At 44.7% G+C, this 25,181-nt stretch overlaps 1 protein-coding gene across 1 annotated transcript in view; it reads left to right on the plus strand.

Annotated features, from left to right (window-relative positions):
- Positions 1-23,268, plus strand: part of DYNLT3 (dynein light chain Tctex-type 3) — a 46,101-nt gene extending 22,833 nt beyond the window's left edge. The window contains exons 3-5 of the mRNA XM_040338128.1: positions 8,412-8,535; positions 18,854-18,931; positions 23,130-23,268. Of these exons, the coding sequence (XP_040194062.1) occupies positions 8,412-8,535; positions 18,854-18,931; positions 23,130-23,206 (279 nt within the window). The 3' untranslated portion in view covers positions 23,207-23,268. The remainder of the gene's footprint in view (positions 1-8,411; positions 8,536-18,853; positions 18,932-23,129) is intronic.
- The last annotated feature ends 1,913 nt before the right edge of the window (positions 23,269-25,181 follow it).

Genomic DNA, 25,181 nt, shown 5'->3' on the forward strand with positions numbered 1-25,181 from the left:
AATAAGGGGGCCCCCAGATATCGGCCCCCCACCCTAAGTGAATGGATATGGGGTACATCGTACCCCTATCCATTCACCTGGAGGCAAAAAGTAAAAGTTAATAAACACACAACACAAGGCTTTTTAAAATATTTTATTATTCTGCTCCGGATGCCCCCCCTGTCTTCGTTATTAGCTCAATTACCAGGGGGGGCTTCTTCTTCCGCTCTCCGGGGGTCTTCCACTCTCCGGGGGTCTTCCGCTCTCCGGGGGTCTTCTCCGCTCTCCGGGGGGGGCTTCTCCGGACTCCGGGGGGCTTCTTCCATCTTCTCCCCTCTTCCGCTGTTGACTCGGCGAACCCCGGTTCTTCTGCAGCTCTCCGGTGCCTTCTTCTTCAGCGCTGGCTGCCTGCTATGTTTGTGTGTTAGCTCAATTACTAACAGGCAGCCAGCGCGGTCTTCTGTGGCGTCAAGGTCTTCTCTTCCTTTCTTCCGATGTTGCCTCGTCGCCTCTTGTCGCTGCAATGATGGAAGCGCGCCTTGCATCCCATTTATATAGGCATCACCGTCCCATCATGCTCCGGTAGGTACCCACGTGGTGGGTGCACGTGGGTAGGCACCCACCACGTGGGTACCTGCCGGAGCATGGGAGAAGGGGAGAAGATGGAAGAAGCCCCCCGGAGTCCGGAGAAGCCCCCCCCGGAGAGCGGAGAAGACCCCCGGAGAGTGGAAGACCCCCGGAGAGTGGAAGACCCCCAGAGAGCGGAAGAAGAAGCCCCCCCGGTAATTGAGCTAATAACGAAGACAGGGGGGGCATCCGGAGCAGAATAATAAAATATTTTAAAAAGCCTTGTGTTGTGTGTTTATTAACTTTTACTTTTTGCCTCCAGGTGAATGGATAGGGGTACGATGTACCCCATATCCATTCACTTAGGGTGGGGGGCCGGTATCTGGGGGCCCCCTTATTAAAGGGGACTCCCAGATTCCGATAAGCCTCCGCCCGCAGACCCCGACAACCAATGGCAAGGGTTGTCGGGAAGAGGTCCTGTCCTCATCAACATGGGGACAGGGTGCTCTGGGGTGGGGGGGCCCGTAGTGCGCCCCCCTGCCCCAGAGCACCCAACCCCCCCATGTTGAGGGCATGCGGCCTGGCATGGCTCAGGAGGGCGCTCGCTCGTCCCCACTCCCATTCCTGACCGGCCGGGTAGCGTGCTTTGGATACGGGTCTGGTATGAATTGTAGGGGGACCCCCTACGTCGATTTTTCGGCGTAGGGGGGGGTCCCCTTACAACCCATACCAGACCTAAGGGCCTGGTATGCTCCTGGGGGGGAACCCATGACGGTTTTGTTTTTACAAATTGCCGTGGAGTTCTCCCTCGGGAAAGCATACCAAATGCCGTCGCTGGAATGGGCTTTTACAAGGTGTGACTAGTTTACACTTTGTAGAACCAGCCCTAATTTTACACTTGCAAAATAACACTTACGGCGCAAAAAGGAAGCTGGAAAGCTTTGTGGATCGCCTTAAGTGCTAATTTGCATACTAGAAACGGCATTTCGACTCGAAATGCCCCCAGCGGCGGATGCGGTACTGCATCCTAAGATTCGGCAGTGTAATTCAATTACACATGCCGGATCTTCTGCCTAACTTTGGAAAAAGCCTTTTGAGGATAGTTTCCAAAGTTACACACAGACTGAACAGCAGTTAAGTCGGAGTATCTCTTTTGTGGATCTGGCCCACTGAGCTCCCCGAACATTCTGTAATTTGCTGAACATGCGATGTTCGGGCCAAACTTTTGCTTGGCTTGAATTGTTTGCCCAGCTCTACTGATGTATGAACATCAGATACATAGGTGTAAAAATTCTATTTGCTTTTATTCAAGGGGTTGTGGCCTATGCACGTATTGTAAAATACTGATGAGCAACTCTTTTTTTTTACTGATCTTTACGCAGTGCAGGTTTAAATGCTTCTGTGTGTACAGGGCCATTCAAAACAATGGATTGCATTTAGGTAACATAATGCCTGAACGCCTAAAAAGTGGAATTTTTAGGCATCTGTGTGCAAGAGCCCTTATGCTGTGTGCACAAGATCGTTTTTCATGATGTGAAAAATGCAATTTTTTTAATTGGTCATTAAAAACAACCGTGTGTAGGCTCCAGAGCATTTTTAGAAACATGCTAAAAAAAAACGCGCATGCTCAAAAGCAAGTTATGAGACGGGAGCGCTCGTTCTGGTAAAACTAGCGTTTGTAATGGAGATAGCACATTAGTCACGCTGTAAGGCCTCATACAGACGAGCGGACCTGTCCGATGAAAACGGTCCGCGGACCGTTTTCATCGGACATGTCTGCTAGCAGATTTTGGTCTGATGGTTGTACACACCATCAAACCAAAATCCCCGCGGACAGAATACGCGGTGACGTGGCGGCGACGATGACGCGACGACGTGCGCGAACCCAGAAGTTCAATGCTTCCACGCATGCGTCGAATCACTTTGACGTCATGCGCAGGTTCTCAGGCCAGCGGACATGTCCGATGAGTCGTACTGACCATCGGACATGTCCGGCGGATAGGCTTCCAGCGGACATGTTTCTTAGCATGCTAAGAAACATTTGTCTGCTGGAAACCTGTCCGGTCGGCCGGAAAATTGTCCGGTCGGCCCTATACACGACCGAACATGTCTGCTAAAACTGGTCCGACGGACCAGTTTCAGCGGACATGTTCGGTCGTGTGTAAGAGGCCTAACAGACTGAAAAGCACGAAGACTGAAAAGCGCGAATCGTCTCTCACCAAATTTTTACTAACACAAAATCAGCAAAAGCAGCCCAAAGGGTGGCGCCATCTGAATGGAACTTCCCCTTTATAGTTCCGTCGTACGTGTTGTACGTCACTGCGCTTTGCTCGAGCATTTTTTTTTTCACGATCGTGTGTAGGCAAGGCAGGCTTGACAAAAATCACGTCGCGAAAAACATAGTTTTTTCTAGAACCTTAAAAACGGTCTTGTGTACGCGGCATCAGAGATATTTCTCGTCACTTCCTAACCTAGTGAGCAAATTCATACTTGGTGAGAGAAATTTTCCATGTAGACACCAGATCAGATGTCCATATTTGCAGATTTATTCTCCATTTTTTTTTTTTGGTTGAACTAGATGGATCTGTGTCTTTTTTCAACCTTACTAACTATGTACTGTAACATTCCTGTTCTGGGGAGTTTGTATTTCCCATTACTAGTCTACTTTCTGTTGTCACTGGGACAAACAGAGAGTGACTCTACGTAGCAGGGACAGAACAGTAAAAATGTGACAGGGGTTCTAATCCTTCCAAAGTGAAAAAAGTTTGATCTGTGAGACCCCTCGGGGTACTAGCAATATCTGCACTGCATTGTGGGATGTGGGAGGGGCGTGCTTCCACCGTAACCTCCTCTAAAGTTGGCATATGCCAACGTACTTATGTGCTCTGGATGTGGTAGAGCCTTATTTTATTTTTTTAAAACAGCCCTTTGTGCCAGCACATGGGGGTGTGTGATGCCTATTGAAAGCTTAGATCACTTAATCCTAGTGAAATGTTTCTTTTTATCCCATTGCCGCACTACATGTATAATGAAGAAATGCTATGTAGTTTAATTCATATATCTTAAACCAGGGCTCGACAAATCCCGGTTGCCATGGCGACTAGAAATAGGGTCCTGGCGACTTGGCTTGGAAGGGAGCTGACGCCATCTGGTGGTGAGCCATTGGTATTACAAGTTATTACCACCAGATGTGTAAGCTGGCGCCATCTGGTGGTGGCCGTTGGTATTACAAGTTAAGCATTACAAGTTAAACAGCAATTCTAATGTAATTTTTCACTATTTTCACTGCCATCTCCTTCCCTCTAATTAGAACCCCCAAACATTATATATATTTTTTATCCTAACACCCTAGAGAATAATATGGCGATCGTTGCAATACTTTCTGTCACGCCGTATTTGCGCAGCGGTCTTACAAGCGCACTTTTTTGGGAAAAAATTACACTTTTTTTAATTAAAAAATAAGACAACAGTAAAGTTATCCCCATTTTTTTTAATATTATGAAAGATAATGTTACGCCGAGTAAATTCATACCCAACATGTCACGCTTCAAAATTGCGTCCGCTCGTGGAATGCCGACAAACTTTTACCCTTTAAAATCTTCATAGGCGACGTTTAAAAAAATCTACAGGTTGCATGTTTTGAGTTACAGAGGAGGACTAGGGATAGAATTATTTCTCTTGTTCTACCAATCGCGGCGATACCTCACATGTGTGGTTTGAACACCGTTTACATATGCGGGCGCTGCTCACGTGTTCGCTTCTGCGCGCAAGCTCGTCGGGACGGGGCGCGTTTTCTGGCTCCTAACTTTTTTAGCTGGCTCCTAGATTCCAAGCAAATTTGTCAAACCCTGTCTTAAACAATATTTCAGTATAATGTTGTCTTTACTGCAGAGTTATAATGTACCGTATACGTTTTTATACTGAGCGAATCTGAAGTCATCGTATGTGAAGTCAATATAATGAAGACTTTGTATCTGTGAAATAAACATAGCACAATGCCCAGCTGGGTCAAACAATAGTGCTATTCATTTACTAGGACTTAGAAGCCATTGAAATAAGGCTGAATACTAGATTTCCATAATTCATACTTTAGAAATTCTTTTTTTTGCAGAGCTGTATTAGCTATGTTTTTTTTTTTTTTTTTCCTTTGTGATAAATAGGCAGGCAACAAATATATTTTCAAGCATTGAGAGGCAGCACATCAAGCATGTGAAATAGAGTCTGCTCCTTATTAGCTCTATCAAAAAAAAAACAAAAAAACAATTGACTTCAAGTGTATCTATAGACACAATGGGCCAGATTCTCGTACATATCCGGCGGTGTAACGTATCTCGTTTACGTTACTCCACCGCAAGTTTAACGGGCAAGGGCCTGATTCCCAAACCACTTACCTGTAAACTTGCGGCGGCGTAGCATAAAGTCCACCCGCGGGAGCACTCCTAATTCAAATGATCCTGGTAGGGGGCGTAGATCATTTAAATTAGGCGCGCTCCCGCGCCGATCGTACTGCGCATGCTCTGTCGGGTAAATTACCCGACGTGCATTGCGCTAAATGACGTCGCACGGACGTCATTTGTTTTGACGGTAACGTAAATGGCGTCCAGCGCCATTTACAAACGACTTACGCAAACAACGTTAAATATTCAAATTGCGACGCGAGAACGACGGCCATACTTAACATTGAGTACGCCACCTAGGGGGCATGTTTATCTTTACGCCGCGTATCGCTTACGGAAACGACGTAAAAACACTACGACGGGCAAGCGTACGTTCGTGAATCGGTGTGACTAGTCATTTGCATATTCTACGCTGACCGCAAAGGAAACGCCACCTAGCGGTCAGCGTAGATATTGCAGCCTAATATACAACGGCGCTGGCCGTCGTATCTTAGGCATGTTTAAGTGTAACTCAGTTTGAGAATACACTTAAACATAGGACAGCCTTAGAATCGGACTTACGTTGGCGTATCTGCTGATACGCCGGCGTAATTCTTTGAGAATATGGCCCAATAGCTCTTTAGCCTGTCCCTAGCATTAACACCGCAGTTTTTTTTTTTGAGTCCTCCCTGTAACATATGTTATTACTTGTTGATCTTGCCAGTAGAGCCATTATTTTTTTTTTTATGTTCATTAATAGGGCAACAGTGCTATTCGTTCTGCAGTGAAACTAAGCAGCAGCATTGTCACCCTGTGGATAGCGTGGTGCTGGATGGATATATAGATTTAAAGGCTAAGTTCACCTTTCAAAAAAATAAAAATAAACGCACATAAAAATTGTGCATTTATTGTTATTATTTTTTTCAGGAGCCTGAAAAACATTGCATCTGCGATCAGCAGATCACTGGTGCAATGTTAGGCTTCTGCAAAGTCTTCCTCTACCATTGTGCTCATACCCAGGGCCGGGACAAGGGGTGGGTAGGAGGGGAGGCTGCCCTGGGTGCAATGGTTTATTGCAGGGATGTGGGCGCCTTGACCCTAACCCTAATGCCGCGTACACACGGTCATTTTTCGGCATGAAAAAAAAAGTAATTTTCAGCATGTCCAAAAAACTAAGTTTTTCCAACTTCATCATTAAAAACGACGTTGCCCACACACCATCGTTTTTGAAAAATGATGAACAAAGCGCGGTGACATACAACACGTACGACGACACTCTAAAGGGGAAGTTCTATTCGCCTTTGGGCTGCTTTTAGCTGATTCCTTGTTGGTAAAAGACGATTCACGCTTTTTTGTCTGTTACAGCGTGATGAATGTGCTTACTCCATTATGAATGGTAGTTTTACCAGAACGAGCGCTCCCGTCTCATAACTTGCTTCTGGGCATGCGTGGATTTAAAACGTCGTTTTTGCCCACACACGATCATTTTGTACAACACGAAAAATGACATTTTGAAAAACGACATGAAAAAATGCAACATGTTCAAATTTTTTTTTTTTTGTCGTTTTTCAGAAGCCGAAAAACGATGTGAAACCACACACGATCATTTTAAATGACGTTTTAAAAAATGTCTTTCTTTTAATGCCGAAAAACAACCGTGTGTATGCGGCATAAGAGAAGGCAGGAGCGTAGTTTGGCATCTTTGGATGGTCTTGTCCCAGCACTGCTCATACCGCTTCATGGGCTTTCTGTTACAAAGCTAGTGGAAGAATGAATGAACTATGGATGTGCTGATCAGCACACTTGCAGGTCATCAAAACTAAAAGTCTGTCTGCTGCATTGGGAAAATTGTAGTTTTTTTCATTCACATCCCTGTGATAAATGACATGGCTGTGTGGGCAGAGCCACACTGTTTTTAAAATGTGACAGCGGGTCCAGGGAGAGGGTCCCCTGCTCGCTGTCATAGTGGATGCGGGAGGGATGAGGGGGGGGGGGGGGGGTCTGCTGAACATGTTACAAACTAAGTACAGGTAGAACATGTACCAGTTTCAAAAGATGAACTTATCCTTTAAATGGACAAATATATTAAAGCTAAACTCATGCCAACACTTTTTAGGCTTTCTGCAGATGGGCTCAATCATCCATACATGCCTGTGTATATTTGTGGACCCGGATGTCCTTGTACCTCATACAGCTGCTCATAGAAATAACTGGGTGAAGGCGGCTCTATGCAGCAGTGTTACTAATTGCATAATGTTGTGCACAGATGTAATATCTTGAATGGAGGTAGTGTGCATTTGGTAGATTATGTATGTGTGCATGCGCCACTTTGAACAAATAGCAGCACATAGCTGCATACAGGGACTGCACCCAGTAATTTATGTGGGTGGTTGCATGCAGGCCAGCCCTGGGCACCAAAATACACTGGCATGTTTAAACTGTAGTGCAGGAGCCCTAAAACAACTGTAATTTTTCTACTGGAAAATATAAATAAAATTGGTCCCACCCTTGAAACTGCCACTTTTGTTGAAAATCTTGATCTGTTAACCCTTTTGCTGTCAGAGCTGTTTTTGCACCATGTTTAAAAGATATTTTAGCCCTGAGGACTGGTTAAACCCTCAAACATTTTATATATTTTTCAGTAAAAAAAAATTAAATTCATATATTACCCTGTTTTAAATAAAAACGTTTAGGATGTTTCGAGTAGGTAGAAACATGCCTTAAAATTGAGTGTGCCCGTAAAAAGGTGGCAAACGTTAATACAGAAAAGTATCCATAGGCAGTGCTTTGAAAGCCCTAATGACGCGTATACACGACCGTTATTCATGCCATGGAAAAAAACTGTGTTTTTCTCAATGTGATTGCTCTCAAGCCTGCCTTGCATACACACGATCGTGATAAAAAATGCTCAAACAAAGCGCGGTGACGTACAACAGCACTATAAAGGGAAGTTCCATTGGAATGGCACCACCCTTTGGGCTGATTATGCAAATTTCCCTTTTCACAACTTGCTTCTGAGCATGCATGTTTTTTACCCGTCGTTAAAGCGTACACACAACTGTTTTTCACGATGAGAAAAAACGATGACATGAAAAATGACGAGAAAAAATAGAGCAGGTTCTACATTTTTAATGCCCATTTTTCTCGTCATGAAAAATTCTCTGGAACCTACACACGACCGCTTTTCACGACCAATTTAAAAAATTGCATTTTTCTCATCATGAAAAACGGTCGTGTGTACGTGGCATTATAGGTCATCAGTTTAGAGTTAATCATAAATAATGGTCCTTAATCTGGCCCTCATCCTCAATGTTTTTCTACGTAACCACAGCCTGCGCATGTATGCAGTAATGCATGTATGTGCATATATGTGTGGACGGAGGCTGTAAATTAATTTTTAAAGTGACAGATTCTATTTATGGAAAACCAATTATCTTTCTTGTATTTACAAAAATACTGTATTGATACTATTTGTTGCTTTTTATCCAGTGTGTAGAGGTCATCCTTGGTGGAGTGGATTATGATGAAGGCCGAGTCAATGAGTGGATGTCTGCTGTGGTGGAGCAGTCACTAACCCATCTGGTAAAGTTGGAAAAAACCTACAAGTATATTGGTAAGTTAATTGTTGCTATAATGCTGAATCTCATTGCCCTGCATGTGATGTATTCTGATCTTGTATGTGTATGTTAAGTTCTGGTTGAACTGGGTGGATTCATTTATCAGTGTTGGGGACCCCAGAGACATAGATCCAGCACTAGAGCCTTATGCCCTGTACACACGATCGATTTTTCCGTCTAAATAAACTTTTTCCGACGGAATTCCGCTCAAGCTGTCTTGCATACACACGATCACACCAAATTCAGACCGTCAAAAACGCGTACGACGAGCTGAGAAAAATGAAGTTGATTCTAAGCATGTGTGTTTTCTTCTCCGTCGGAGTTCCATACAGACGAACGGAATTTCCGATAGAATTTTTTTTTCCGGCGAAAAAAAAAGAACATGTTCTTTTTCTAAGTCCATCGGAATCTCCCCGACGGAAAAAGTCCGATGGGGCATACGCAATATCCGATGGAAAAATTCCGTCTGACTTTTTTTCATCGGAAATTGCGATCGTGTGTATGCGGCATTAGACCTCTCCTCCTACCTGCCTCAGATAAAGTTGTAAAAAATGGTCAAGGGTCTTCCCTTTCCGACAAAACCAGTCTCCTCGGTTTTAAGCACCTGGCTGAAAAATCTTTGTTATCCTAGACTTTCTGGCATGTCCGATGCCTGGTCTCCCTCTGCACTCTGTGGTTCCTTATGTAGGCCCTTGTATCACTACAGGACACAAAAGTGATGTAGGGACCAGCACACAGAAGTGTTTGACCTAGACTGGAAGTGTGTCCGATACATAAGTCAGTGTAGCATTTGAAGGCTGCGGAGATTGGTGGTGCAGACAGAAAAAGGGGAAGGTATTTGACCCCTTGCAGGGAGACCTTTTCTTAAATAGAACACGTGAGGATATATTACTGTGACCAATCATCTTCAGTCTCCAGGGTGGTCATCCTGATTCGTGCTATACTACCTAGTGAGTCACTTACCTGTGACCTCCAGCCTAGGTCCCTAGGACTCTCTGTACTGAAAGTCAGACCCAGATTGGAGTCTCAATCGCTAGGGAAGGAGCTCAAGCACACAAGTTCCTTCGCTACTGGAGCCTTCCATCACCTATATCAAGTCACCTCAGCTGGCTATTATATGCACATAGGCACTAGTACTGTAGTCCTTAGCAATGGCACTATAGCCTTTTCTGGTTAGCCTTAGTTAACCATTAATCAGACACTGACCCTGCATATTCTCTGGTATTTTCTTGTCACCTGGTGTGAACCATATATGTGATACGCCCTACATGCTCCTGTTTAATAGGTAGATTCAGAGAGAGTTAGGCCGGCGTATCAGTAGATACGCCGACCTAACTCGGAATCTGCGCCGACCTATGTTTAAGTGTATTCTCAAACAGAGATACGCTTAAACATATCTAAGATACGACGGCTTGCGCCGTCCTATCTTAGGTTGCAATATTGAGGCTGGCCGCTAGGTGGCGTTTTCATTGCGGTCCACGTAGAATATGTAAATTAGTAGATACGCCGATTCACGAACGTACGCCCAGCCGACGCAGTGCATTTACGCCGTTTAAGTAAGAGATAGGCCGCCTAAAGTTAAAGCTGGGCCCTAAGTGAATGAATGAATGAATGAAAAACGTATATAGCGCGGCACATGCGAACTGAATCGCTTCTGGGCGCTTGAATGTTACTGTCTCTTGACATCAAAAGAGCAGAGTTTTAATCTGTCTTCTGAAAGTCAGGTGGTTTTCCTCCAACCGAATGCTGGTTAGTAAAGTGTTCCATAGTCTTGGACCCTGGAATGCAAACTTTCTTTCTCCTTTGGACTTGTATCTGGCTTTGGGTACCTTGACCAGGTTTTGGCCAGTGGATCACAGAAGGCGATTGGAATTGTGGGGTTCTATCTTATCGCAAAGATATTGCGGAGCCTTCCCATGGATGCACTTATGTGTCAGGCAGAGTGCTTTAAAAGCAATTCTGTCTTTTACTGGCAGCCAGTGAAGGGTTCTCAACGAAGGTGAGATTGATTCCCATGTTTTTTTCCCAGTCACAAGTCTGGCGGCCGTATTCTGCACGACTTGCAGGCGAGTGATTTGGTATTTTGGTAGTCCGAGGTAAAGAGCATTTGCGTAATCCAGTCTGGAGTTCACAATTGTTCCCACCACGACTGCTACGTCTTCCTTAGGGATAAATGGAATAAGTCTGCGTAGTAGGCGCAGCAGATGGTGAGAACTGCTGACTACTGACCCTATTTGTGCATCCATTGTCATGTAGGTGTGGCGTAGCCAATGTTAAGTATGGCCGCCGTTCCCGTGTCGAAATTAAATTTTTTTACGTCGTTTGCGTAAGTCGTCCGTGAATAGGGATTTACGTCGTTTATGTCCACGTCGAAATCAATAGGCCCGTACGGCGTACTTAGCCGCAATGCACACTGGTAAATGTAGGCGCCCGGCGCATGCGCAGTTAAAAAAAAACATCAAAAACGTCAGGTCAAGCCCCATTAACATAAAACACGCCCCCTTAGAGAAATTTGAATTAGGCTCCCTTACGCCCGCCCGCTTTAGGCTACGCCGCCGTAACTTAGCAGGCAAGTACTTTGAGAATCAAGTACTTGCCTCGCTAACTTACGGCGGCGTAGCCTAAACACGCTAAGCTATGCCGCCGCAAAGTTGGGCCAATCTCTGTGAATCTACCTATGTGTATTTAAGTAACTTTACACCAGGCCAATATACATTAACAACAAACTTCTTTACCAAAGTTGGTTACGTATAAATAGACACTACAGCGAGTTCTTTCTAGTTGCTCCTTGGTGCCCATGCCCATTATACCTTTTAAAGAATTGAAAGTCTTTATAGTCCACAGACAGTTGTTTAAGTTTATGAGTCCTGGAACCCCGACTGGGTTCCCAAGGAGTGATATTAAGCAAAGTTGCAGTCATGTTCTGCACAGCTCGTGCTTTCTTCCCGTACAGTAGACAACTACTGTACGGGAGCTTCCCTGTTTTAACTACATGCCCCGGCAAAGGGCAGTACTTCCCAAAAAGTCCATGAAAACCTGACAAGTGTTAACCCTTGACTCTCAAGAGGCACCAGCTCAGTAGGGCAACACAACTAAACAGTGCACCAGTTAGTACAGTCAAAACATTAACAGAAAAGTAAAAAGGCTTCTGCAATAACGCAAAGACACTGTTAGATGTCTGTAGTTTATAGTCGCAGCAGTGTACTCCCTTCCCAGCTACTTTAGTTAGCTGGGCTGGGTTGTGACATAACACTGCTGCGGTTGGATCAGAACTGTATAAGTACTGCTGTCTTTCCTTTAACAATTATGATTCATTTTATATGGGAGGGGGAGTTCCATGCAAGCTTGATCACACATCCAAAAGCTTTTACTCATCATTTTAAAAACTTGTCCTGGCAGTTCTTAATATGATTGCTTGTTTAAAGTGTAAAAGTAGGCAAACAGCTTGATATACAGTTGAAATACGGTACATATGTCACTGTGTTACAATTAAACTCTGTTCAAATTCGTTTAAACAGCTCTGACCATTTACTTTTCTCAATTACAGTCAAAACAATACCGGTTAGTCTAGTTTGTGATTGGATAGCAAATGAGCCACTTATCTGAGGACATCCCTATACTCTCTTTCCTCCAATTAGCAAGTTCCATTTGTTAATAAATTAATAGCACTGTGCAATGCAGGGATGACCGTCTCCTAGAACACCTGTGTTTACAATAGAAATTAGAAGGCTGGAAGTCTGCTAAGTCACTGTTGGGAGGGTGATGAGGGTGAGTTGAGCTTCTGAAAGAACACATTAACAAATGTAGTCCTTTTACTGTGATTGAGGATGAATTGCTCGACAATGCCTGCAGCTACATAGGTAAGGGGGCTTAAATGAGCATGAATTGCTCGACAATGTCTGCAGCTACACAGGTAAGGGGTCTTAAATGAGCATGAATTGCTCGACAATGTCTGCAGCTACATAGGTAAGGGGGCTTAAATGAGCATGAATTGCTTGACAATGTCTGCAGCTACACAGGTAAGGGGGCTTAAATGAGTATGAATTGCTCGACAATGTCTGCAGCTACACAGGTAAAGGGGCTTAAATGAGCATGAATTGCTCGACAATGCCTGCAGCTACACAGGTAAGGGGGCTTAAATGAGCATGAATTGCTTGACAATGTCTGCAGCTACACAGGTAAAGGGGCTTAAATGAGCATGAATTGCTCGACAATGCCTGCAGCTACACAGGTAAGTGGGCTTAAATGAGCATGAATTGCTCGACAATGCCTGCAGCTACAAAGGTCAGGGGGCTGCATTTAAAGCTTATTTATTGTTGATAGAACTGTGTAGAATATGTACCACAATTTAAAGTTGTATTCTGGCCAGAATTCTTTCTTTTTTCAAAGTGTATACCTTGATATATTGGTTGCTATTTTAAAATATGCTTGTCTCTTTATGCTTGTTATTTGACCTCTTTAAAAACTTGATTGTTCGTTGAATTGAATACATATGTGACATATTACTGTATATGTGAAACAGTCATAATACAAATATGTGATTATCTTAACAGTGGATCAATATAAGTATAAACAATATGAACATAACTCCATAAAAACCATAACTTTGTGGAGACTTTGTGATAAGCAGTTAAAATCACTTGTTATGTATATAATGTCACCTTGCAAGTGAAACCTTCAACAACCCCTCTCAGGCACTCTTTTACCTTATATGTTTGACCCTCACCATAAAGATCAAATATGCATGTTTCTTTGAAACCAGTATGGGCACAGATAAATGGAGCCAGACAGACACCTCTCAGTGGGGCTTATACCTCATTGTAAGAACCCACAGCGTGCATCTCTTTAATTCCAGGACCAGACAGCAGGGAAATTGTTAGTGCTCACCGCTATACATTTATTGATTAAAACCAAGCAAGCAAAATGCAGTCACATAAATAAAGCAGAAATGGCTCCACAATAGCACAAGGCATAAAAACAAGCAGCAATGTTTGTCCGTGTATGGACTTCCACAAACCACCCGCCAACTCCTTCAGCCAACAGACACCAGGTTCACTCCAGGATGGCAAAACTCATGCTTTATGTAAGTGCATTATCTTTGCTTAGTTTTAAACAATACATGTATGGCAGTAAGCACTAGGGGGGATATTTACTAAAACTAGAGAGTGCAAAATCTGATGCAGCTCTGCCTAGAAACCAATCAGCTTCCAGGTATTAAAGCTTAATTGAACAAGCCAAATTTAGAAGCTGATTGGCTACCATACACAGCTGCACCAGATTCTTTGTGCGCCACGTTTAGTAAATCTCCCCCTATGTGTTTTATCTTCCTTGAGCCCTGTGGTCTGATATATACTTGAATGGCTGGGTCTAACAATCCACCTGCTCTCTGGTCCTGGATTTAAGGAGATACATGCTTGTGGTGAGGGTTAAAGTGGTTGTAAAGTCATGCTTTTTCTCACTATAATCCAATGTGTTACATTACATTATGTGCCACCCTGTGTGTCATTTATAAAAAAATATGCTGCCTAATACCTTATCTCAGAGTGCCGCTCAGCACTCACGTGACTACCCGCCAGTCTCCTTCCCGATCTAACAGCTACAACGGGTGGGGCTAAGAATCGCCCACTGATGTCAGCCGGGAGGAGGAGAACGGGAGGGAGTCACGTGAGCGCCGAATGGCGCTCTGGGATAAGGTATTAGGCAGCATATTTTTTATAAATAACACACAGCGTAATGTAACACATTGGATTATAGCGAGAAAACAGTATTTTTTGCAGCAGGAGGGGAGAGCTGGGGAAGATCTGGGAGCTGACACGCAGGCAGGGAGGGGGGAGAGGAGGACAGAGCAGGGCTGTAGATGACAGAGGCACATAAACTGACCACAGTGTCAGGGGTCAGCAGCCATGATAAACTGTGGTTTAAAGGGCAGAATCAGGCAGGATTAGCAAGGTATTTCAGGTAATATAAGGGGCCAATTTACACAGCACAAAGTTAGGAGCCAGAAAACGCGCCCCGTCCCGCCGAGCTCGCGTGCAGAAGCGAACACATACGTGAGTAGCGCCCGCATATGTAAACGGTATTCAAACCACACGTGAGGTATCGCCACGATCGTTAGAGCGAGAGCAATAATTCTAGCCCTAGACCGCCTCTGTAACTCAAAAAATGCAAGCTGTAGAATTTTTTAAACGTTGCCTATGGAGATTTTAAGGGGTAAAGGTTTGTCGCCATTCCACGAGCGGACGCAATTTTGAAGCGTGACATGTTGGGTATCAATTTACTCGGCGTAACATTATCTTTCACAATATAAAAAAGAAATTGGGATAACTTTATTGTTGTCTTATTTTTTAATTTAAAAAAGTGTATTTTTTTCCCAAAAAAGTGCGCTTGTAAGACTGCTGCGCAAATACGGTGTGACAGAAAGTATTGCAACGATTTCCATTTTATTCTCTAGGGTGTTAGAATAAAAAATATATATAATGTTTGGGGGTTCTAATTAGAGGGAAGGAGATGGCAGTGAAAATAGTGAAAAATTACATATTACAATTGCTGTTTAACTTGTAATGCAAACAGCCACCACCAGATGGTGCCAGCTCACAGAAGGTCACAGCTCACAGAAGGAAGAGCTTGGGACTTCACAAGGCCGCAAAGCCATGGCCTCAATTACCGTCCGTGCGCCCCCACCTCCCCCGCCGCAGCCGGTAATTGAGCCCACTGCTTCGCGGCCTTGTAGGCCGCGGAGCCGCGGCCTCAATTACCGGCGGGTGCGGGCGCCAGGTCACAATTGGCGCCCGGATATGGTTGACCACCGCTTTAAAAGAACAGGATTCTTTTTCTGTGTTTTTTTTAGGGTAACAAACGCTTTAAGCCCCACTGAGAGGTACAGTGGGGATCGAAAGTTTGGGCACCCCTGGTAAAAATTTGTGTTAATGTGCATAACGAAGCCAAGGAAAGATGGAAAAATCTCCAAAAGGCATCAAATTACAGATTAGACATTCTTATAATATGTCAAAAAAAGTTAGATTTTATTTTCATCATTTACACTTTCAAAATTACAGAAAACAAAAACATGGCGTCTGCAAAAGTTTGTAGTTTGAGTTAATATCTTGTACTGCCCCCTTTGGCAAGTATCACAGTTTGTAAACACTTTTTATAGCCAGCCAAGAGTCTTTCAATTCTTGTTTGAGGTATCTTTGCCCATTCTTCCTTACAAAAGTCTTCCAGTTCTTTGAGGCCCCGTACACACGAGGGGATCACGGCTGGAAACGGTCCGCCGGACCGTTTCCAGTGGAGATTCCTCCTCCGGATTTGGATCCGATGGCTTGTACTCACCATCGGATCCGCGCGGAATTCATCCGCGGTGACGTGTCGCGCCGTCGCCGCGATGATGACGCGGCGACGTGCGCGACGCTGGAAGGTAAGTACTTCCACGCATGCGTCGAATCATTATGACGCATGCGAGGGAGGGGAGCGGACGGATTGATCCGGTGAGTCTGTATAGACCACCGGATCAATCCGCTGGTCCCGATTCAAGCGGATAGATTTCTTATCATGCTAAGAAATTTCTATCCGCTTGAAATGGTCCGGCCCGAAGAATCTCCGCGGATAAATATCCGCTAGGCCGTACAGACGACCGGATTTGTCCGCTGGAACTGATCCGCGGATCAATTCCAGCGGATAGATCCGGTCGTGTGTACGAGGCCTAAGATTTCTGGGCTGTGTCATGCACTGCTCTTTTAAGGTCTATCCATAGATTTTCAATTATGTTGAGGTCAGGAGATTGTGAAGGCCATGGCAAAACCTTCAGTTTACGCCTCTTGATGTAATCCCCCGTGGATTTTGAGGTGTGTTTAGGATCATTATCCATTTGTAGAAGCCATCCTCTCTTTAACTTCAGCTTTTTCACAGATGGCATCAAGTTACCATCCAAAATTTGCTGACATTTTATTGAATCCATTTTTCCTTCTACTCGTGAAATGTTCCCTGTGCCACTGGCTGCAATACAACCCCAAAGCATGATTGATCCACCCCCATGCTTAACAGTTGGACAGAGGTTCTTTTCATTAAATTCTGTACCCTTTCTTCTCCAAACGTACCTTTGCTCATTCCGGCCAAAAAGTTCTATTTTAACCTCATCGGTCCACAGAACTTGTTTCCAAAATGCATCAGGCTTGTCTATATGTTCATTTGCAAAGTTCAAACGCTGATTTTTGTGGTGAGGACGTAGAAGAGGTTTTCTTCTGATGACTTTTCCATGAAGACCATATTTGTACAAGTATCTCTTTATAGTGGAATAGTATACCACAACTCCAGTGTCTGCCAGATCTTTCTAGAGGGATCGTGCAGTCAAACGTGGGTTTTGAATTGCTTTTCTCACAATCCTGCGAGCTGTTCTGTCTGATATTTTTCTTGGTCTTCCAGATCTTGCTTTAACTTTCACTGTTCCTGATGACTGCCATTTCTTAATTACATTCCGAACAGAGGATATTGACATCTGAAAACGCTTTGCTATCTTCTTATAGCCTTCTCCAGCTTTGTGAGCGTCAACTAGTTTCAGTGTCAGTTTTCTAGACAACTGCCTAGAAGAACCCATGTTGCTGATTGTTGGGGCAAGGTCAGAAGAGTCTGGGCATTTAAAACCTTTGAGACTGACATCACCTGGTCTTCCCAGACGATGATTGAGAACAATCCATGACACTGGCAGGTCTCAGCTTTGCAAAGGGGGCAGTGCATGCTATAAATTCTGCAGGGTGCCCAAACTTTTGCAGACGCCATTTTTTTGTTTTCTGTAATGTTGAAAGTGTAAATGATATAAATAAAATCTAACTCTTTTTGACATATTATAAGAATGTCTAATCTGTAATTTGATGCCTTTTGGAGATTTTTCCATCTTTCCTTGGCTTCGTTATGCACATTAATACAAACTTTTACCTGGGGTGCCCAAACTTTCGATCCCCACTGTATCTGTAATGGCTCCATTTACCTGTGTCCATATTGCTTCTGGATTAAAATAAATATGCATATTTTACCTTTGTGCGGAGGGTCAAAAATATAGGAAGAGAGTGTCCGAGAAAATTTGGTGAAGGTTTCACTTGGAGATTGCGTGTTGTCATTATATACCACAAGTGATTTGGACTGCTCCCAAAATTTGCACAAATTTGTGTTTTTCGTTCACACATTTATATTCATGTATAAATTTGTATTGACACAGTGTTGATGCATATAAGTGATTATTTTACTTATGACTGTTATGTTGAGTCTCTCATATAACAATTAATTCCTATTAGCGCAGCGCTTACAAATTCCAATTTTAACCCCTTCACGCCAACATAACGCAAATATAAGGCCTTCGGCTTCAAGGGGTTGTACTAGGGTGATGCCTGCAGGCATCATCCCAGTACCGTTTCTTAGAGCCAATGATTCAGCAGTTATCCCAAGCAGCAGGGGACGTCTCCCCCTCCTGCAATCTTGCACAGCTCGTCTCCACCAGGAGGCCCGAGCGACCAGCCGGCAGACATGTCCGCCGGCTGGCCAGAGACCCGGAATCGGCTTTGATCAGGTCTCGGATCTAGCAACCCAGGAGCTATGTCATGACAGTACTTCCGGTTTACGTAAGATTTAAAGGCGCCAAATTTACAAAAATGACAGAATTCAAAACTGCCAAACTTGGCGTTTTGAGTGCTTTCAAGTGCAAAGGAGGGATTTGGGGTCTTATAGACCCCAGATCTCTACATAAAGAGTACTTGTCACTGCCTATTACTGTCACAAGGGATGTTTACATTCCTTGTGACAGCAATAAAAGTAATCAGAAAAAATATATATATTTTTTAAAGGCACAAAAAATAAAAAAATAAGAAAAAAAATTAAATGTAGCTCCCCATCCCTCCATGCTCGCCCCCACACAAGTAAATGCATATGTAAGCCGCACCTGCAATTATAAACAGTGTTCAAACCACACATGTGAGGTATTGCAAATATAGTGTGACAAAAAATATTGCAACAACCGCCATTTTATTCTATAGGGTCTTTACAAAAAAAAAAATATATATATATAATGTTTGGGGGTTCTAAGTTATTTTCTAGCAAAAAATACTGATTTAAACTTGTAAGCAACAAGTGTCAGAAAAAGGCTTAGTCATGAAGGGGTTAACATGATTTATACATTTTTGTGTTTGCAGCTTAGGTTTTGGGTCTGTGTGCAAATGTTTTATTTGTACATAAATATGTGACTTATGTAAAAAAAAAACTAAATTTTTTTATACATTGGGGCATTTGACTCTTCACCAACATCAGATTTTTTTTATTTTTTTTCTTCAGTAACCTGTACAGTTATGCAAAAACGAGGCGGTGGTCTTCATTCAGCAAGCTCCTCCTTCTGGGATAACACCACTGATGGTAATTCTTATGTAGAGCCGATGAAATGTTTTGGGCAGATAAACCAACTTTAGTAGGTGTATAGATTTGAACATGATGGTCATCACAAATATATAGTTTTGTTTCACGATTACCGTATATACTCGAATATATAAGCCGACCCGAATATAAGCCGAGGCACCTACTTTTACCACCAAAAAATGGCAAAACGTATTGACTCGAGTATAAGCCTAGGGTGAGAATGCAGCAGCTACTGTAAGTGGAAAAGAGTGTCAACAATTGCAGCCTTACGGTGTCCATCTGGAAGCCTCAGCCTCCCTCACTGTGCCCATCTGGAAGCCTCAGCCTCCCTCACTGTGCCCATCTGGAAGCCTCAGCCTCCCTCACTGTGCCCATCTGGAAGCCTCAGCCTCCCTCACTGTGCCCATCTGGAAGCCTCAGCCTCCCTCACTGTGCCCATCTGGAAGCCTCAGCCTCCCTCACTGTGTCCATCTGGAATCCTCAGCCTCCCTTACTGTGTCCATCTGCATGCCTCAGACTCCCTTACTGTGTCCATCTGCATGCCTCAGCCTCCCTTACTGTGTCCATCTGCATGCCTCAGCCTTTCCTTTACTGTGTCCATCTGCATGCCTCAGACTCCCTTACTGTGTCCATCTGCATGCCTCAGACTCCCTTACTGTGTCCATCTGCATGCCTCAGCCTCCCTTACTGTGTCCATCTGCATGCCTCAGCCTTTCCTTTACTGTGTCCATCTGCATGCCTCAGACTCCCTCACTGCCCTCACTGTGTCCATCTGCATGTCTCAGGCCTCACCCTCAAGTACCTGATTGGCGTCTGCCATTGTGCTGGTGTTGTACCCATCTGCGGCCTTATTATCTCCTGGCGTTGCCCCCATCTGCAGCCTTATTATCTCCTGGCGTTGCCCCCATCTGCAGCCTTATTATCTCCAGCGCTTTGATATACTCAGTCTACTCGGCGGCCATGCAGAGTTCCAAAGCCCCCGCCTCCTCCTCGTCCCTGACAGAACACTGACTCGGTTTCCAGGAGTGAGTCAGTGTTCAGCCTATTACGGATGAGGAGGAGGCAGGGCTTTGGTACAATGCACGGCTGCCGGTTAGACTGAATATATCACAGCACTGGGAGATATTAAGGCTGCAGATGGGGACAGCGAGTATAAGAGGTGGGCATTTTCAGCACAAAAAAATTGCTGAAAATATACTTGAATATATATACGGTATGTTAATCTCTTAAAACCTACACACTTCTGGTTATCAGCCAAATGAAAAAAATATTTTAAAGTGGAACTAAACTCCACAAAAAAACTTACGTCCACTTTCCAACGTTGCAACAGTTCCATCCCTTGCCGGTGGATTTCATTATCTCCCCCCGGTTAATACTGGTTCTGGGTGTTTTTGCCTCTGGATTGGCCAACGTGGAATAGTGCGATCCCACTCATGCTCATGGGAGTCAGCACAGCCGCAATGTGCTGGGCCACACTGAGCCACCCAGAGTACATTCATTCGAAACTGTGAGCAGACATATGCAGCCTGATACTTTTGCAGGTTTTCAATTCCATCCCATCTAAATATGGGTCAGTTTCAGTGGCGACCCGTCCATAGGGGGCGCTCGGGCGCCGCCCCCCCAGCTGATTGCAGGCTGGGAAGCTGATTTTCCCATATTTAGGGCCTGTGCAGGGCGCAAACTGTGCGCCCGCACACACTCCCACTGTCCTTTGATTTGCTAGTATGCCTACTAGCTGTCATTGGATTGGCGCAGCGGGGGCCGGAGGGGAGGTCAGTCAGTGGGCAGTACATCACTTCCGGTATCATCCCTTGACTTCCGGTATCTCTCTGGAGCGCGTGTGGGAGCGTTATAGAGGAGCGCCGCCAACCTTTTCAGGCAAGTGTTGAACAGACCTGCTCCATCCCCAGCGCCAGCACCGCCACTGAGCCCTGCAGCCACTAGTACTGCCAGCCAGCCCCGCCACCATCAGCAGCGCCCCCCCCCCCCCCCCAGTTCACTCAGTGACCCCCCGCAGTTCACTCAGCGCAGTCCAGCCACCCCACTCAGCTCGGGAGCAGCAGTGCCCTGCAGCCGCTAGTACTGCCAGCCAGCCCCGCCACCACCAGCGCCAGCAGTGGCCCCCCATCCCCCCCCGCAGTTCACTCAACGCCCCCCCGCAGTTCACTCAGCACAGTCCAGCCGCCCCACTCGGCTCCGGAGCAGCAGTGCGCACAGTGCACTGCTGCACTAGCAACTGCTTCAAGTTCCCCTCTCACCTCAATGTGCCGATTCCTTTCCTGCAGGCAGGTGCATGCAATCCACACCCATTCACCTCAGAGCCTTATTGTATGTATAACCTGCTGGGACTTGTAGTTCTCCATTGTCTCTTGGGGCTCAGGTGCATGCAATCCACCATCTTTGTCCAGTTTTTCTCTCACTGCTGGGACTTGTAGTCTCATAGATGGTGGATTGCATGCATCTGAGCCCCTGGAGAAAATGGAGAACTACAAGTCCCAGCAGTGAGAGAAAAACTGGACAAAGATGGTGGATTGCATGTACCTGAGCCCCAGGAGAAGATGGGGAACTACAAGTCCCAGCAGGTTATAATATAAGGCTCTGAGGTGGATGAATGTCTGGACACCCATCCACCTCAGAGCCTTATATTATAACCTGCTGGGACTTGTAGTTCCCTATCTTCTCCTGGGGCTCAGGTGCATGTAATCCACACCCATCCACCTCAGAGCCTTATTGTATGTATTACCTGCTGGGACTTGTAGTCAATTTTCCAGCAGCGTGCAAAGTGATTGTGGCCGATAGGTACAGATGATGCTTACTGCCTAGCTGCAAATATAACATTGTGATGGATACTTCTTTGTATTGTTATCATCCAAGACTGCCTTGCTGAAGTAGACTTTTTTCCTATTAAACAATTATTTTCACTAATTACATTTAATTGCAACCTGTGGCGCCTTGCACGTCAACATTTATGTAACTGCAAAAGTGTGCCTGTTCATTGATCAGAGTGGCAATTGGTAGCCCCAGTGGTAGAAATAACTTTGGTCTATTAATATAACCAGGGGTTGAAAAATTTTCTTGGAATCTAGGAGCCAGGTAAAAAAGTTAGGAGCCAGAAAACGCGCCCCGTCCCGACGAGCTTGCGCGCAGAAGCGAACACATACGTGAGCAGCGCCCGCATATGTAAACGGTGTTCAAACCACACATGTGAGGTATCGCCGCGATTGGTAGAGCGAGAGCAATAATTCTAGCCCTAGACCTCCTCTGTAACTCAAAACATGCAACCTGTAGATTTTTTTTAAACGTCACCTATGAAGATTTTAAAGGGTAAAAGTTTGTCGGCATTCCACGAGCGGACGCAATTTTGAAGCGTGACATGTTGGATATGAATTTACTCGGCGTAACATTATCTTTCATAATATAAAAAAAAAATGGGGATAACTTTACTGTTGTCTTATTTTTTAATTTAAAAAAGTAATTTTTTCACAAAAGTGCGCTTGTAAGACCGCTGCGCAAATACGGCGTGACAGAAAGTATTGCAACGATCGCCATTTTATTCTCTAGGGTGTTAGGATAAAATATATATATAATGTTTGGGGGTTCTAATTAGAGGGAAGAAGATGGCAGTGAAAATAGTGTAAAATGACATTAGAATTAGAACTTGTAATACCAACGGCCACCACCAGATGGCGCCAGCTCACATCTGGTGGTAAGAACTTGTAATACCAACGGCTCACCACCAGATGGCCCCAGCTCACAAAAAAAAAAAAAAAAAAAAATTTTTTTTTTGCCCCCCTTCCAAGCCAAGTCGCCAGGACCCTATTTCTAGTCGCCATGGCGACCTGGCGCCCGGGATTTGTCGATCCCTGAATATGACAATACTTCATGGGCAGAGAAAAAAAAAGTCACTCTTCTTCTACACATATTTCAAAGTGTAAAAATAAGCCCAGCCTCCAAAATAGCATTAATACTTACATCTCCCAAAGTCTTTTAAAGACAGGCTTGCTATAGAATCTTCAGCATCCAACACACTTGGCAGGTGTGGCAGTTGCCTAGTCCCACACAATACTCAGATGTTCCTTCCACTGGCACCTATGTCACTTGTGTGTCCTCTAGGTTTTGCATAAAGATACACTTTAATGCTAGTGGATTTTTAGTGTTTGCTCCTGTTTTACATTTTTTTTTTCTTTCTTGTTTTCAGGGAGTTGCACAGTGAGGTGGGAAAATCGGACCATGTATTGTATCGTGAATGTATTTGCCGTTGCCATCCATCTGTAACCGATTGCAGGAAAATGTTGTATTCTTTTTGCACGCTTTTAATGCTTAAAAAAAAAAAAAAACAGGAACCAGGACTCTTACAAAGGATATCCAATAATCTGTATTACCAAACCTCAGCAGCTTAGCTGTCTATTTTAAAGGCAGGATAAAGCACAACTTAAACTGTACAGCTGTAAGTCTGGTAGAAAAAGCGACACTGCCTTTCCCTGCCATACGATTGACGATAATAATACACAGATCCTCAGGAATACAAATGAGAAAAACGTAAAATGAATTAAGGGCCTCAGAAACCCATTGGACTAGCTTCAAATAAGTAGCGCATAGAAAATGGAGATGTTGCCTACGGCAACCAGTTACGTTTTAGCTGTCATTTTTACATTACTAGAAACCTATGCAGATGGGCAAGAGGGCTCATCATTCAAGGCTGCTACCTGGAAGCAGATGGGAAGCCATGCAGCGGGCCTGTGGTACAAGTGGTTGAAGGGGAATCGGACTCGATCTCAGTGATTTTTGTGCATAGAATGTGTTTGTGTGCACAGAGCAAGTTCCCAACATAGATAAACGCTAAAGAGTCACCTGTCCACCAGGGTTGTGAACTTGTCTCTGTAGTTAGGCACTAGGCCCGGATTCACAAAGCACTTACGCCGATGTGTCTCGAGATACGCCGCGTAAGTGTAAATATGCGCCGTCGTATCTATGCGCCGGACTCTGAAACCAAGATACGCCTGAAAATAGGCTTCATCCGACCGACGTAACTTTCCTACGCCGGCGTATCTTGGGGGCATATTTACGCTGGCCGCAAGTGGCGCTCCCATTGATTTCCTATTCACATATGCTAATGAGGGAGTTACATCGATTCACGAACGTACATGCGCCCGGCGCATAATATACGCGGTTTACGTAAGTCGTACGCCCGGCGTAAAGTTATTCCCCATTTATGAGGCACAACTCATGCAAACGTATGGACCAGGGAACACAGCCGTCGTATTTTACGTTGTTTACATAGTACGTGAATAGGGCTGGGCGTAGGTTACGTTCACGTTGTAGGCAGTGATCCGTCGTATCTTAGGGAGTAGTTCCGACGTGATTCTGAGCATGCGCACTGGGATACGTCCACGGGACAGCGTATGTGCCGTTCGTTTTAGGTACTTCTATGACGCTTGGCCCATCATTTGCATGGGGTCACGCCTCATTAGCATGGCTCACGCCCACTTCCACTTACGACGGCTTACGCCAAGGGAACCCAGCGCAGATTTGGCAAGACTGGCTTTGTGAATCCAGTGCTTGCCTCTTTGCGCTACGTCGGCGTAGCGTATATTAGATACGCTACGCCGGCATAAATATGCGCCGATGTATGTGAATCCGGGCCTAGGTCTTACCTGTTTTCTCTATTGCAATCTTTGGTGCAGTTTCTGGCAAGCGAATCTTCCATACAGATGGCTAGTGGTAGTTAGTCACACTTAATTGGACTTGCTCTGTAATGTCGAAGATTTGTTGCTACTCATCCAAGCAGCATTTTTAGTTCTAATGAGTATCAGGCACAAACTCCAGCATTTGTAGTCACACCAGTCACCTTAAAGTGATTCTAAAGCCTTAAAGTGGTTGTAAGCGCGGGAGCGACTTCATCGCCGCTCTGGGCAATCACATCGCCGGAGCGGCGATAACAGGAAGAAGATGCGAGGGGACATGGCGGCAGAGGGTAACGAGGAGGACTTTGATCTCAGGTAAGTGCCACATAATGAGCTAGTGTGCTATGCATACTAGCTCATTATGCCTTTCTCTTGCAGGTTTTTTTAATTCCTCTTTAAGGTTTTTCACTTTATTGCATTCAATGGATTAAAGCGGAGTTCCACCCAAAAATGGAACTTCTGCTTTTTGGAATCCTCCCCCTTTCTGGTGTCACATTTGGCACCTTTCAGGGGGGAGGAGGGAGCAGTGCAATTCAGGTATTTGCTCCCACTTCCGGCATAAATCG

This window comes from Rana temporaria, chromosome 2, assembly GCF_905171775.1.
Source record: "Rana temporaria chromosome 2, aRanTem1.1, whole genome shotgun sequence".
In the NCBI taxonomy this organism is placed as follows: Eukaryota; Metazoa; Chordata; class Amphibia; order Anura; family Ranidae; genus Rana; species Rana temporaria.